The following is a 15054-nucleotide window of genomic DNA, read 5'->3' on the forward strand; positions in this document are numbered from 1 at the left end:
TGAAATGTTATTTCTATGAAAAAGCCTTTTCTGGGGGAGCTAGAAGATCATCTTTGCTAGATGTGGGAAAATGTTCTTTATTTTGTGTTCTGATGACACCAATCCCTGCAGATATACATATATTACCAAGGTGAATAATCTCTTGATTCTTCTGAATTTAATTATGAAATTGGACAATTTTGTGCCATGATACTGAATTCCTTTGATTTACAGAGTTATGCTCCCCTATACTCCATAGTGATTCTACTTTGATCCATAGAGTTGTTTACGTTGCTCCAAAGCCAGGAGGCAACAGCCTTTGTAAAGGATCTTTAATTCTGAAGAATTGATAATTTGGCTAAAACTCAAGTCTAAACTTCTTGAACAATAAATATAAATTTGTAAATCAATGGGAATGCACCAAATAATATCCAGGTAGATGAGAAAGAAAGAAAACCTCCTCTATGCCTACCATTTGTAAGGGATGGGGGGAAAAAAGAACATTCATTCTCTAAAATCTGTATCTATCAGCAGCATAGAATTCCATTGTGTACAAATACCACAACTTGTTGATCCACTCGTCAACTGAGGGACATCTGGGTTGGTTCCATATCTTTGCTATGGTGAATAGTGCTGCAATGAACATTGTTGTGCTAGTAGATTTAGTATGCCCTAGATTCTGGATGGTTGGGTAAATGCCAAGTAGCGGAATTGCTGGATCATAGGGGAGTTCTATGTTTAGCCTTTTGAGGCACTGCCACACTGCTTTCCATAGTGGTTGAATGAGTTTGCACTCCCACCAACAGTGTAGTAGTGATCCCTCCTGGCCACATCCCCTCCAGCATCTGTTATTATTCATTTTCCTGATCCTGGCCATTCTAACTGGAGTGAGGTGGAATCTTAGAGTTGTTTTGGTTTGCATTTCTTTTATGACCAGAGATGTTGAACATTTCTTCATGTGTCTATAGGCCATTTTTGTTTCTTCTTCAGAGAAGACTCTCTTTAAATCTTTGGCCCATTTTTTAATGGGATGGTTGTTACTTTGGAGATTAGTTTTGGAGTGATTCAATTTTTTGAGTTGTTGATATATTTTAGATATGAGGCCTTTGTCCGTTGTTTGGTTGGTGAAGATCTTCTCCCACTCTGTAGGCTTCCTAATTAATTTACTACCTATGTCCTTTGCCATACAAAAGCTCTGCAGTTTAATGCAGTCCCACTTATCCAGCCTTTCTCTGATTTGTTGTGATTTTTGGTTCTTATTAAGAAAGTTTCGACCTGTGCCAAGGAGGCCTAGCTGTCAGAAAAAAATGACATTGACCCATTTGTTAGGAAATGGAAAGACTTAGAAAAAATCATATTAAGTGAAGTAAGCCAGACTCAAAGGAACTTAGGTTCAATGGTTTCCCTCACTTCTCATAACCAGTAGAAACCTTGGGCTCTACTAGCAGAGATCTGCAATAGAGCAAACCCTTGATACATAAAGCCATATAGTATGAAGCTAATTGAAAGGACCTCCAGGATATTGAAACAAAAGCCATATAATGAATGATTGTTGTCCTTAATGTACTATGTTATCTCTCATCTCCTTTGCTGTTCCTTGGGTATCTCATATTGTTACAGTACCTCACTTTGTTATCTGATATATTGAATTTATTTGTATTTGATTATTTGAAATTTGATAGGGAAGGGGGAAAACCAAGATGTGGGGGCGGTGGGGGGGGTAAAGGGTACCAAGATATGTGAAAGGGTATCAATGTATGTGAAATAATGCACCTTCTATAAGGCAAATATCATGTAACCCTTTTATTAATTATAATAAAAAATAAAGTACTTTGAACATAAAAATAATCTGTATCTACACTATCTACACCTCTGCTTCTGCTTCTTAAGTTTTTTGTTGTTGTTGTTTGGTTTTTATGCATTAGGATTGAACTCAGGGCCTGAGCACTGTCCTGGAACACTTTTGTTCAGGGTTTCTCCAGCTTTTTCTGTGTATGTGGTGCCAAGGAATTGAACCCAGGACTTTGTGCATTCTAGGCAAGCACGTTACCAACTAGCTATGATCCTGGCTCTTTATATGTTTTTACAGTGAAATTTCCTAGTCTGTGGAGACGCTTTCTTATGGAACAGAGGAAAATTGAATACTTGTGTCTTTCTTTGTGCAATCTTTTTGTATGCTAACTTCTTTCACACTAGAATAATCTGTAAAAGTCATTATTTGGCTGCCACAATAGTCATAAATACTTATACACACTCTGGCTTAATAACTCAAGTGTATAATATTTGTTATATATGCTAGACTAATTACTTTTATGCTATAGATGATAAACAAATGAAAACAACTTTCTTACACTCCACCCTCTGCCTACTCCTTCCTTGTTCTATTCTGGATTCAAACCACCAGAAACACTGAGACAGGCAATAAGATCCATGCACACATAGGTGCTAGTAAGTAATATCTAAGCTTAACTCTAACCCCACCATTAAGTCTAACTCCATCATGGATGATCATGAGAGAGCAGAAGATAATAGAACCTCTTATGCAGAACTAAATTTGTAAAGATGAAAGTCTGACTAATATTTTCTTAAACTGCAAAATACTGTCCATCTTCCATGTGGCTGTTGGTTATAGATTCATGTTCCTAGCTTCTAAATAATTCTGCTCTCTAGGCTTAGATTTTTTTCCATATATTTTTTATTGTAATTAATAGAAGGGTTACATTACATTGCATTACTTCACATACATTGATACCCTTTCTCATGTCTTGGTCCCCATATCCCTCCCCCCACTCCCACCCTCATCTTGTTTTCCCCCCTTTCCTATCCAATTTCAAATAACCAAATACACATATATCCAATATATCAGATAACAAAGTGAAATACTGTAACAATATGAGATAACCAAGGGACAGCAAAAGAGATGAGAGATAACATAGTACATTAAGGACAACAATCACTCATTATATGGCTTTTGTTTCTATATCCTAGAGGTCCTTTCATTTAGCATCATACTGTATAGCCTTATGTATCTAGGTTTTGCTCTATTGCAAATCTCTGCTAGAAGATCCAAGGTTTCTACTGATTATGGCAAATGAGGGAAACCATTGAGCCTATGTTCCTTTGAGTCTGGCTTACTTCACTTAATATGATTTTTTTCTAAGTCTTTCCATTTCCTAACGAATGGGGAGATATCGTCCTATCTGACAAAAAAGGGAAGAACTTGCTCAAGATTTCTACATTAGGGCCAGGAGTTTAGCCTAGCAGTAGAGTGCTTGCCTATCATGCACAAAACCCTGTGTTTGATTCCTCAGTACCACATACATACAAAAAAACAGAAGTGGTGCTGTGACTCAGGTGGCAGAGTTCTAGCCTTGAAAAAGCCCAAGGACAGTGCTCAGGCCCTGAGTTCAAGCCCCAGGACTGGCAAAAAAGAAAAGAAAAGAAAAGATTTCTGCATTAAAAACTGAAAGCAGGGCACAGATTGCTCAAGCCTATAATTCTACCTACTCAGGAGGCTGCCATCTGAGGATCTTGATTTGAAGCCAGCATGGGGAGAAAAGTCCCCTGTGAAATCCTTATCTCCAAGTAACCACTCAAAACCTGAAGTAGCATTGCTGCTCAAAGTAGTAGAGTGCTGGCCTTAAGCAGAAAGCGGTTCAATTACAGCACCCAGGACCTGAGTTCAAGCCCCATGACTGACAGACCAAACAAAAACTTGTTCACCATTTCTACATTAAAACTGAGAGTCTGAGAACCTGCATCAAAACAAAAGTATAAGAGGATTTCTGTTACCTTCTGTGACAAGTGACTTATAATTTTATTTTTGCCAATTGTGGGGCTTGAAGTCAGGGCCTGAGCACTGTCCTTAGGCTTTCTCAAGGCTACAGCTCTACCAGCTTGAGCCACAGTGCCACTTCTAGCTTTTTCTATGTATGTGGTAACGAAGAATCAAACTCTGTTCTTTATGTATGCTGGGCAAGCACTCTACCACTAGACCAAAGTCCCGGCCCCTTTTTTGTGTATCCCTTTTCCTGACACTGAAAGATATAGAAGCAAATAAGACAGTGGGGAAGAGATAGACAGAGACACGGGGGTGTTAACCCATAAGTCACTCAGGTGTGGTCATATATCTGTCTCTGTGTCAATGGGGGATGCTCATTTTTCAATTATATAATTATATAAGTGGCAAACATGAAACATTGATGTTCATAAAAATAATAAATGTTATCAGAGTGTATTTCTTTGTAATGTCAACACTTGTTGCTTACAGCAGCTGAGGAGATCAATAGAGAGGTGCTGTTTCTGCACATCTGACAAAACAACTTAAATGCCACAGAATGACAGAAAGTGATTGATCTCAAAGCCTGAACTGCCACGTTTTAGATCCTAACATTTGCCATTCCCATCATTGTTTGGGGAGGAAAAAAAAAAGCAGAGTTGAGTACATGTTTCAATAACATGATTTTTAATACAACTTTAAATGTTGGTTTATTCTGATGTATTTGCTACTTTTAATACCAATAAGCTGTGCCATTATCATTCAGAATGTTTCAAGTCATAAAGCCCTCAGGAATAGGTATCTTAACGTGCCCCCAATTACCTTCACCGAAGATCTAATGCAGGCATGCTGTGACAGTTGTTCTCATTTTTTTGGAAGTAAAAGTCTCCTTTGGTTGTGATATATAATATCATATGCTATGATGTAGAATTTATAGAATTAGTATGTCAATCTAGATAGAAAATACACCTGACCTGATATGTCTTTGAATGTTACTCCTTCAGTAACCTCACAAGGACACATAAGATGCTGACTACCTGTCTTCATTATGCTAGTGGATGTAGATACAGTAGTGAAGGATAAACAAGGTCTCTGCTCCTAAAGAACTTGTGAACGTGAGTCATTTAGACACCTGCTCATGCATATTAATTTTAAAGAAAAAAAGCTAAAATGCATCTCCAAAAGAATATTATGCTGAAGTGACTGAGAAGCATAAAATAATTTTTGGAAAACAAAAATTAACATTTGATATCAGACTTTCAAGTCACAAGTCAGGCATTAAGACTTTCAGAGAGAACAACCTAGTCAAGGGCCATGAGCCTAGAAGGAGCTACTTGTCAGTCTCAAAGTATGAGATGGTCAGAAAGGATAACACATACAGGAGGTGAAGTTAAGATGCAAGCAGGGTCTTCATCACCTAAGTCTTAAAGGCCATGCAGAGTTAGAAATTTGTTTTGCATTCAATAAAAAGGTAACTGACATATTAGATATTACCCATACAAGAAGGCTCTGTGATTGAATTATATTTGCCCAGGAGAGGTTTAAAACACATAGACTACTGTCATGCACTCATGAAGCACTAAGTGATATTTAGATTTTTGTCCATAGGAAGCCCATTTATGAAGATTGTTTTCTGAAAACCTTCAGAAAATGGAACTGGAAGGAAATTCCTATAGCAATCAGCCAAAGCTGTCCTATTCCCACTCCAAAATGTTGAGATTTTTCTGAAGACAGGAATCAGTTCAAGGTAAAACAACTGCTCTCTCTCTCCCTCCCTCTCTCTACTACTTTGACCACAGCATCATTTCCAGACTGGGGTACAATTGATATCCTGTGCCCACTCCACAATTCATCTTTGTTTGCATTATGGCAACAAGGTAAAGAAGTTAGAATAGCAATGACCAGGTCTTGGCAGAAGCTGTTACACAAACAATGATAGGTAATGAATAGATATCACAAATTTTCCAAATAAAATTTTCACTAATTCAGTAGCCTGGAACTTTTAGAATCTCTAACCAGAACACATGCCTTCCAGGTTTGTCAATCATTATGAATTTGGCTGAGCCCACATGACATATAAGGAAGACAGTGGAAATGACATTTTTTGATCTGTTGTTTGAATTTCATCAAACCTGGAAGTTTGTATCTGTTATCCTCCTGTGTGTTTAGCATTTAAAAGGACCACAAGCAGAATGGTGATGAGAGATGACTTTGCAATTGTGTTGCATATGTGCATTGAGACAGAGATTGCAGTTCTAAAGTGGATAGCATGCCACTGAATCCTAACCACATACGTGTCTATTATTCCCAGTCAGTCACATACACACAAAGAATGAAAGGTCCTCAACGACTTTAGAAATATGAGATGGAACTTAAACTTCCTAATTCTGAATATCCGCAGCAGTCTCTCAAACTGTCAACTATATCTGCAAGTCATCTTGATTTTCCATAAAAAGACAAATGTATCTATAACATACAGAAGATAGGCTTTGTTCTTATGACTGTACAACAAACACCAAAACGCTACATAATTCCTGCTTTAATCTCTATATTGTAGAGGGTGGAAATTAAAAAAAAATAAAAAAGAAGTGTAACCAATGACTGGTTATATTGTATCACTGAGATCTACTCAGAGTAGTGAAGAAGGCTGTCCTTCTTGCAAATGTCTATGTGCATGGATGGGAAAACTGAAAGCTGCTTACCAATACAGGACGCCCCGGACAGTGAATAAGTCCCATCGTCATGGAAACCGCTTCTGCACTCACAGTGATACCACCCTGGCAGGTTTACGCAGCGAGAATGGTTGTGGCACTCAATGATTCCCTCTGCACATTCATCAATATCTGCCTCAGAGAAAAACACAAGCCCACCAGGACATTAATGCCTTTTGATACTAACCCTTCATGCTCATCTCTACATATTAATTATAACTGATAAGTCATCTAAAATGAAAGGTAGAGGAAAATAAATCCCATTTTTTTCAGAATCTAAACCAATTGAAAGGATTGGTCATAGATGCTTTCCCAAATATTGGATGATAGATAAAACTGGATGGTCACAAAGCTGTTCCTAGCTGCAAATGCTATGTTTACATCTGACTAACCAAAAAAAAAAAAAAACTAAACAGAGGGCGTATATGATAATCAGCATATATGATTGCCTCCTAAGTTAATTCTAGGTATTATTTTGTGTTCTTTGGGCATGTTTATGAACAGGTAAGCTCAGGATTGAATACTAGTTAGCTCATAAAAAAAGTCTTGTCTGAATTGAGATCATGTATATACAGGGTGATAAAACTCAAATAAAACAGTAATAAATCATCAAACCAAAATGTGCGTAAAATAAACTTAATAGATACACTTAGATGAAGAAATAGAAGTAGACAATACATTCATAGAAATGAAGGAAATACATACTCAGAACTATGTTGATTCCATTTCATTCTTATCAGAATAGCTATTGTTAAGATAATAAATAACAATAGATGATTCAGTAACAAAGAAACCCTTGCTGTTAGTAGGAATATAAATTAATATAGCCATTATGGAAACTAGAATAGAAGTTCCTTAAAATATTAAGACAGAACAGCCATGTTGCCTCTAGATATATAATCTATATGAGCAAAGTCAGCTTATAATTAAGACACCTATATACATGTGCTTGTGGCAACATGTAATATGATAGCCAAATTATAGGCTCAGCCTAGGTGCCCCACAGATGGTGGGTACAGAAGAGGCATACACAATAGAATTTTAATACATACACAATAGAAATTAACTGCAATATAAAAAATGAAATTGTCATTTAAGAGAAAATGAATAACATATGAAATGAAATCAGCTATTCCCACAAAGACAAGTATCCTATATAGTCTTTCACTTGTGCAAGTGAATAGGACAAAAAAAATACCCAAATCAAAAACTAGGTCCCAGAAACAGAGGGCGGGGTATCTAGGATAGGAAAGCAGAGAAAGAGAAAAAGACAAGGGAATAAGGATGTCGTGAATATGAACAAAGTACATTGAATTCATACATTGAAATGTCATAACAAATCCCTTACTGTATATGCTTTTATAAAATAAAATGTTGTAACCTAAGAGATTTTGTATGTACCTAGATAGAAAGAGAAGAAAAGAATTTGGAAGTAATTAGTTTAACCAACGAGTAGTTATATTTTAACACTGAGAACTAAACAAAATACCAAAGTGCCAGAAAATCAAAGCAGACTGTCACTTTGGCAAAGGCACAGACAACAAGGCTGCTTATCAACAAAGGCCTTTCCTGATAATGAGTCTCTTACAAAGCTTTGAGAGAATGACAATACTATCTTCTAACTTCACGTCACAGATGAATTCTTTCCTGGAATATCTTAAACACCTCATGAAACTAATGCTCTGGGGAACACAGTTGAGGAACCACTTCTCTAATTCACTTGAAACTGCCAATTGACTGGCTACTAGTAACTTAATCAAAGACCTTCATCCTTCACTCATTCCTAATGAAAAAAAGCCCCCTGGGCTCTGTATTTTCTCTGTGAAATTCCTCCCTGTACAGTTCAGGTTTAGTGCATAGATTTTTCAGGCTGAGGAATTTGTTGATGAGTTAAACTTGGCTGCTGATTCCATCACAGAATTAATATTTGCTAACTTGTATGCAAGGGTCAGCCCATTCATACAGAATCTACCTCCATACCTCCCCGCCATCCAACCCTTGCAGGTAATTAGGACTTGGAAAGTAGCTATCCCTGGCTAAGAATCTTCTCCTGATTCACCTGGGAATATATGAACTATACAATATATACATACAAGCTTTACTCACGCACAACATAATGAGTAAAATGCAATCTGGGAATCACCTGGAACAGAATCCTGTTGTGGAGATTAACTCTAGGGCAATCAGCTATCACTGGTTCTATTATGTTGACAAGCCCTAAACTGAGCATTGGGTGGTGAATATAGTTTGCAGCTTCATACTGCTGTCTTACAACATGCCAGCCATGAAAGAGAAAAGGCCCAGATACTATCCTGTTCAACTTCATTTTTGCTTTTTAGCACCAAAGCTTCCTCTACGTGTTTAACCCATCATATCCTTGCACAGTTAGCATCCTTTATGCTCTGAAGTGCTGCTGTCCTCACGACCTGGTTCTTCTATGGTATCTCCAGAGAGTATAGTCATACTGTATGTGCATTTATTACAAACCCCCAACATTTATGAAGATTTCCAGTTTTTAAAGGTGTGAGTTCTCTAAAACATGGGCTAGATCACTAAAATGTTCAGAAATTGAAGTGAAGTACAATGGCAAGTTGTAGCTCACCCTAGCTTGCATTGGAAATGAAAAAAGGAGTTCATTTTTACCTTGCCTTGGTGAGGAGTTTCCCACAACTGCCAATAACTAGGACTCATCATACACTGGTACCTGGTTGTAAGGGAGCATATTTCTGTTCTGTAGAAAGATCTACAAGGCAGAAAAAGCATTATCCATGCAACCACTGCACATGGAGGCCCTTGGAGTTCTACCATGTTCATAAAGTTGGCTATGCTTTCCTATGTAATCATACCAGTATTAAATGCATTCACCACAAATCCAAACATAGAAAATACTGGGAGGCTTTTAAGCAACACACTGGAGACTTTCCAAATTATCCATGACATCCTCTCCCTAAAGCTGGGATGTGGCTGTCTTTGTCCTCAGAGATTTGTTTCTCCCAGTCAGCACTTGCTACTGGCAAACAAACAAGACAGATGCTGTGAGAATGAGGTCCCTGTGAGTTCATTCTAAAATGTGACTCTTACCCCAGGAATTTTGATAAATCACCATGATACTGGCGCAACTTCAATATGAATTCAGTCATCCCAAAAGAAACAGAAAGAAAATGTTTTTTCTTCCTATATTTAATATTAGGGTTTGGGTTAAATCTGAATGCAATTAATCATAGACATAAAAATATAACAGAGAAATAAAAACATGTTAGAGGATTCTAGACAGTTGAACCAATAGTATTAATTTCTATATTCTTATTATCCAACATAAGCTACACTATAACATTATTGATTGGGTTGCATGCTGAACCTTGATGAAATCTGGCCCAAGACTGTCTGAGCCTATGACTGCCTTTATCATTACTCTATCATCATATTGACAAATCAAGAAAGGATTACTTGCACAAACATAATGCATTTATTCAGCTTGCTAAATAAAGTTGAGGTAAACATTAATTATTTTTACATTGTGGTGAATATAAAGTAAATATTCCATGCCTGCTAAAATGCCAAATTTCACAATTAGGGAAGACATTCCTACATTCTTCAACTTCAGCTAATGTATCTTCTCTGACAATAATTCAGTACTTCTGCATATATTTCTTGCTCTGTTCAAGATAGCATATTTTGTATTCATCCTTCAAATGTAAGTTTCCAAAGAATAGGGACCAGCATCTTATTAAGGTTGGTATTCCCAGTACATTGATGATAAGCAATAACAAATCCCAAAGGGAGCTCATAGGTTAGAGCAAATAGGAAAAGTAAATGGACCAGTAGGCCCAGTGAAAGGAATAATGAATAAGAGCTGCAGTGGAGATTCAAAATACCACAAGACTTTCTGCCCTTGGAAAATGACAAGATAGAATGCCCATCCAATATACTAATGAATGGGGTTAATTTAATACTCGTATATTATTTACTACTTAAGAGACCTGTAGTTTAATCTTTGAAAGTTTCAATGGGATGAAATGATAAAGACAGGTATAATTGTCCTTAGTGGATAGTCTTGCATGTACTGTGAGCTATTTTTTTTTAAACTACCAATGAGAAACAGATGAAGACCCAAGGGTTTTCATAAGATATGTCTTAAGTCATTACATTGAATTCTATAAAGAATTCAAAATTCATTGTCTACTAAGAGCCCATTTACACATACATAGTTGGATAGTTGGATTTTTTTCTTTCTTTGTTTTTGTGGGTCATGGGGGTTGTACTCAGCCTGGGCACTATCCCTGAGCTCTTCATCTCAAGCCTAACTCCCTATTCCTGGGCCTGGGCATTGTCCCTGAGCTCTTCAGCTCAAGGCTGCTGCCCTATCCCTGAGCCAATCCCCACTTCCCATTTTCTAGGGGTTAATTGGAGATAAAAGTCTCATGTCCTTTTGTGCCCAGTCTAGCTTTGAACCTTGATCCTCAGATCTCAGCCTCCTGAGTAGTAAGGATTACAGGCATAAGCCACCATGCCTGGCCATAGTTGGATTCTTGCATAGTCTTCTATGTTGAATCTCCTTTCTATTTGAAAATGTATATAATCAGTAACGCTTCTCAAGATTATTTCTCCTCCACTTTCCTCTTCCTCCTCCCCCTCCTCCTTCTCCTCCTCCCTTCTCCCCTCCTCCTCCTCCTCCACCACCTCCTCCTCCTCCTCCTCTTCTTCTTCTTCTTCCTCTTCCTCCTCCTCCTCTTCTTCTTCTTCTTCTTCTTCTTCTTCTTCTTCTTCTTCTTCTTCTTCTTCTTCTTCTTCTTCTCCTTTTTCTCCCCCCTTTCTCCTCCTCCTCCTCCTCTTCCTTATTCCTCCTCTTCCTTCTCCTCCTCCTCCTCCTCCTGCTCCTCCTCCCCCTCCTCCTCCCCCTCCTCCTCCTCCTCCTCCTCCTCCTTCTTCTTCTTCTTCTTCTTCTTCTTCTTCTTCTTCTTCTTCTTCTTCTTCTTCTTCTTCTTCTTCCTTCTTCTTCTTTCTTCCTCTTTCTCCTTCTCCTCCTTCTTCTCTTCCTCCACCACTTCCTTTTCCTCTTCCTCTTCCATCTCCTCCTGCTCTTCCTCCTTTTCTTCCCTTTCTTCTCATTATCTATTTCTTTTTCTGTCTTTCTGTGCATCCACCCTGATCCTTTCTATATTCTGTGAAGTGAAGAATCTCTTCTACTACATAGTTCTGACACCCATGATGTTTCTCTCATACCCATGAGGACCAGCAGCCAAAGACTGAACCACCTGAAATTGTATAGATAACAAGGTATTTTCTCCTTTCGGTTGTTTTTTTCTCATGTATTTTGGCTGGCCACAGATACACAAGAGTAAATCTTATAGTGACTTAATACCAGATAGGTAAGGTCACTGATATGAATAAACTTGATCTTATGGTATGTAAGCTTCTGGAACTGCTTCCTGGGGAATCTGAAAGAGTTTGAAGTCACAGACTACAGAAAGTATAAAATACTATAAGCAAAGTTCAATAAGTTGGTTCTTCTAGGAACTCAAAGGATACAATATCAAGAAGAATGTGTACAGTGAAGACTGAACTCATGAGGTAAATAGAATGAGAACTAAGGAAAATAGGAGAATAGGAATAGGAGGCCATTCCTATTACCTACTGGCAAATAATCTGTATACATTTTGTTCAGATCCTAAGATGTTTGGTGAAACTGAGTTTCAAAGTGACAGATTAATTATCAAGTGCTCAATCTGTGGCATGTGTTTTAGACTGCTTCCAGCCAAGTATATAATGAAAATGCACAGGAGAAAAAAAACCTAACAAGTTTGTGCTAAGGAAGAAAAGTTTTCTGAAGAAACTAAAAAGCTACCATTAAGAAGTAGCCAATAGCCGGGAGTTTGGCCTAGTGATAGAGTGCTTGCCTAGCATATATGAATACCGGGGTTCAATTCCTCGGTACCACATACATAGAAAAAGCTGGAGGTGGTATGTGGCTCAAAAGGCAGAGATTTATCCTTGATACAGCCAAAGAACAGTGCTCAGGTTCTCAGTTCATGTTCCTGGGCTGGCAAAAAAAAAAAAAAATAACATGAATTAGCCAATAGCTTTATTGAAAAAACAAAAACACAAAAAGTAGCCAAGTGCTTTGCATGAAGACAATAGGAAAGACACTCTGAAGACATATCATTTATTCGTTACACTCACTATAGCTTCAACACTATACATGTTTCAACATACATGAGTCATACTTTGAGATGATCCAGCCACTGACAGATACATGCTATGTGCATTCTGCATAAAGAAGGTGCATTCCTGCCTGGAAAATTGTCTACTCAGAATTCCTTTTATCATGAGTATTCATGTAGGCATTCAGAGGACACTGTCCTTTCATCTAAATGGGACCTGACTACTGTTTGAGTGGATGGCAGACACTGAAGTCTTCCATCCAACATCTGGTAGGTATATATAAGAAGCTGCAATGAAGACCTCAGAGTGTTGTAGATCACCAGAATGCGGAACATCTGCTGAGGAAAGTCACAGGAAATGATTGGAGCTGGGATGAGAGGGAAGTCAATGGGTTTCAAATGGCAAGATACAGAACTGAGCAATCCAATTGGAGCTTGCATCATGACATCATCTGTCCTGAAAGCTAGACAATGATAGCAAAATGTTATGCTTTCCCTGCTGGATATGTCCTTTAAATGCCCCCCCATCTCCTCTGTTGGAATGGGAATATTTATTTTGTGGCATTGTATACTGGAAGTATGTAAATTGAATTTTTTTTACAGGAACTCTGAGGTAAGAGATTGCCTCAGATCTAAAAATAAAATAAAAATAATAAGAACACAAGAAAATATCTTAAGTACTAATCACAGATTATACAGTTGTCTGTGGAAATACAAGAGCTTTCTGCTGAGTTGAGATGATAATATACAAAGCAGAAAATGCTTTGTAGTTAGATATACTTGAATTTTAAACCTGTAGTTTTGTTGTTAATACTGGAGTTTAAATCCTGTTGTTCACACTTGCTACATCACTCTGAGAAAGTTATTTTTTTCCTTGGGCTTTAGTTTCTTTGGCACTTAAATGAATGTAGTATTACCTGGAATAATGAAAGAACAGTGCTACTATGCATTCGAAACTTCTTTCCAGCCTGAAAGTCCTACAGAAAGAGATATCTCATTTTGGGCTTATGCTTTCATTTACTATTGGCCAGGTGAACGGCCAGCAGTTTTAAGGGTACCTTAGTTCTTCATTATCCACAATGTAGTTTAAAAATGTTTTCTCTGCTTCACAAACAAGGCAGGAATAAGCTGCCTTGGTAGGAATAAGCTGTGAAATGTCAATTTCTACTTAAAATGTATGGTAGCATTGTTACTGTTTTTTTCTTTGTACATACTGGTTAATAACTATTTTTGATCCATTAAATTAAAAGCCGCCTGCTATCAATAATGGGTTCAATAGCATTGGTTATGTGGTTGCTTGCTTTTTGTGAATCTCTTCCTTTATTGACATTTCACAAAATTAATCAGTCTCTTCCTGGCTGGGCACATTTATCTTTGGTGCTTTCCTTTTTGACTATGTGTTCTCTAAACAAATTTAGCACATTATTTTCTTTAGAGCATCAATGCACTGGAAATTCTTCCTCTGGTATAATTTTAAAATACGCTTGCCATTCATTTTCTGAATCTGCTTCCAGTGTTGCATGCTTCTGTTTCTCATTCTTACAGACATGAATGAGTGCAAGAACAACTCTTGCTGGCCTTTCTATTGCTCCCATCTTCAAGCTAGCAACACAGAGAAATCTACCCCCAAATAAATCACTTAGACAGATCTAATTAAAATATTCTAGCTTTCCTACCATTTGAAAACAAATTCTGTTTTTGTTAGTCACTCTCTAAGGCAACATATTTATTTGAATTAAAAAAAGCAAAGTTTAAACAAATAATACTTGTTTTTAGGAAATCCACTATTGTGGAGAGCACTAGATTTCCAAGAAGATTCTCTTACTCATATAAGCAAATTTGCTTGCATGAGCATCTGTAATGTAGAACTACAAAAAGGTGAAACACTATCAACACTGCAGTTTCAAAAAATCATAGAATTAGATTTTTCTATTTAAGCCTGAACATTCTATGATGATATAGTTATACTTTGTGTCCTGACTCTCTAGTAATTACAAATGACCCCTAATAAAAATACCTCCTACCAGATGTCCAAACCATTTTTAAAAATGATCTCTTTCGCCATTTTATTTTTATTGGTTAAAATTCTTCAACCCCAAACCTTTTGATATGGTGAGATACCCATATCATTCCTATCTAACTCGATTTCATGCTTCCCAACCTACAAAAGATTGGCTTTTACTTAAAATCTAAACACAAATTTAAATCCACCGTGAAGCTGTCTTTCTTTTCTCTGAATTTCTACAGTTTTCACAGCTCCACAACCCCATTTAACTCTGACGTGCATTCTTTTTTAGAAGATGATGTCTCCTGCTGTACCTTTTTCTTCCTAAAATAGAAAGGATTTTTGAACTTCCACTTCTTAATAATTTACCATGTGTCAGGTCCTCTGACAAGTGCTTTATACTCCCTACTCTATTTGATC

At 37.3% G+C, this 15054-nt stretch overlaps 1 protein-coding gene across 2 annotated transcripts in view; it reads right to left on the reverse strand.

Moving 5' to 3' along the window:
* Positions 1 to 15054, reverse strand: part of Nell1 (neural EGFL like 1) — a 761263-nt gene that overhangs the window by 37338 nt on the left and 708871 nt on the right. Inside the window, exon 16 of one of the 2 annotated variants that reach the window (XM_090347996.1) lies at positions 6460 to 6600. The exons of the other annotated variant lie outside the window; for it this stretch is intronic. Coding sequence (XP_090204122.1) covers positions 6460 to 6600 — 141 coding nt within the window. The remainder of the gene's footprint in view (positions 1 to 6459; positions 6601 to 15054) is intronic. 2 annotated transcript variants of the gene reach the window in all.

This window comes from Megascapheus bottae, chromosome 16 (assembly GCF_031878675.1).
Source record: "Megascapheus bottae isolate mThoBot1 chromosome 16, mThoBot2.hap1, whole genome shotgun sequence".
NCBI classification, from domain to species: domain Eukaryota; kingdom Metazoa; phylum Chordata; class Mammalia; order Rodentia; family Geomyidae; genus Megascapheus; species Megascapheus bottae.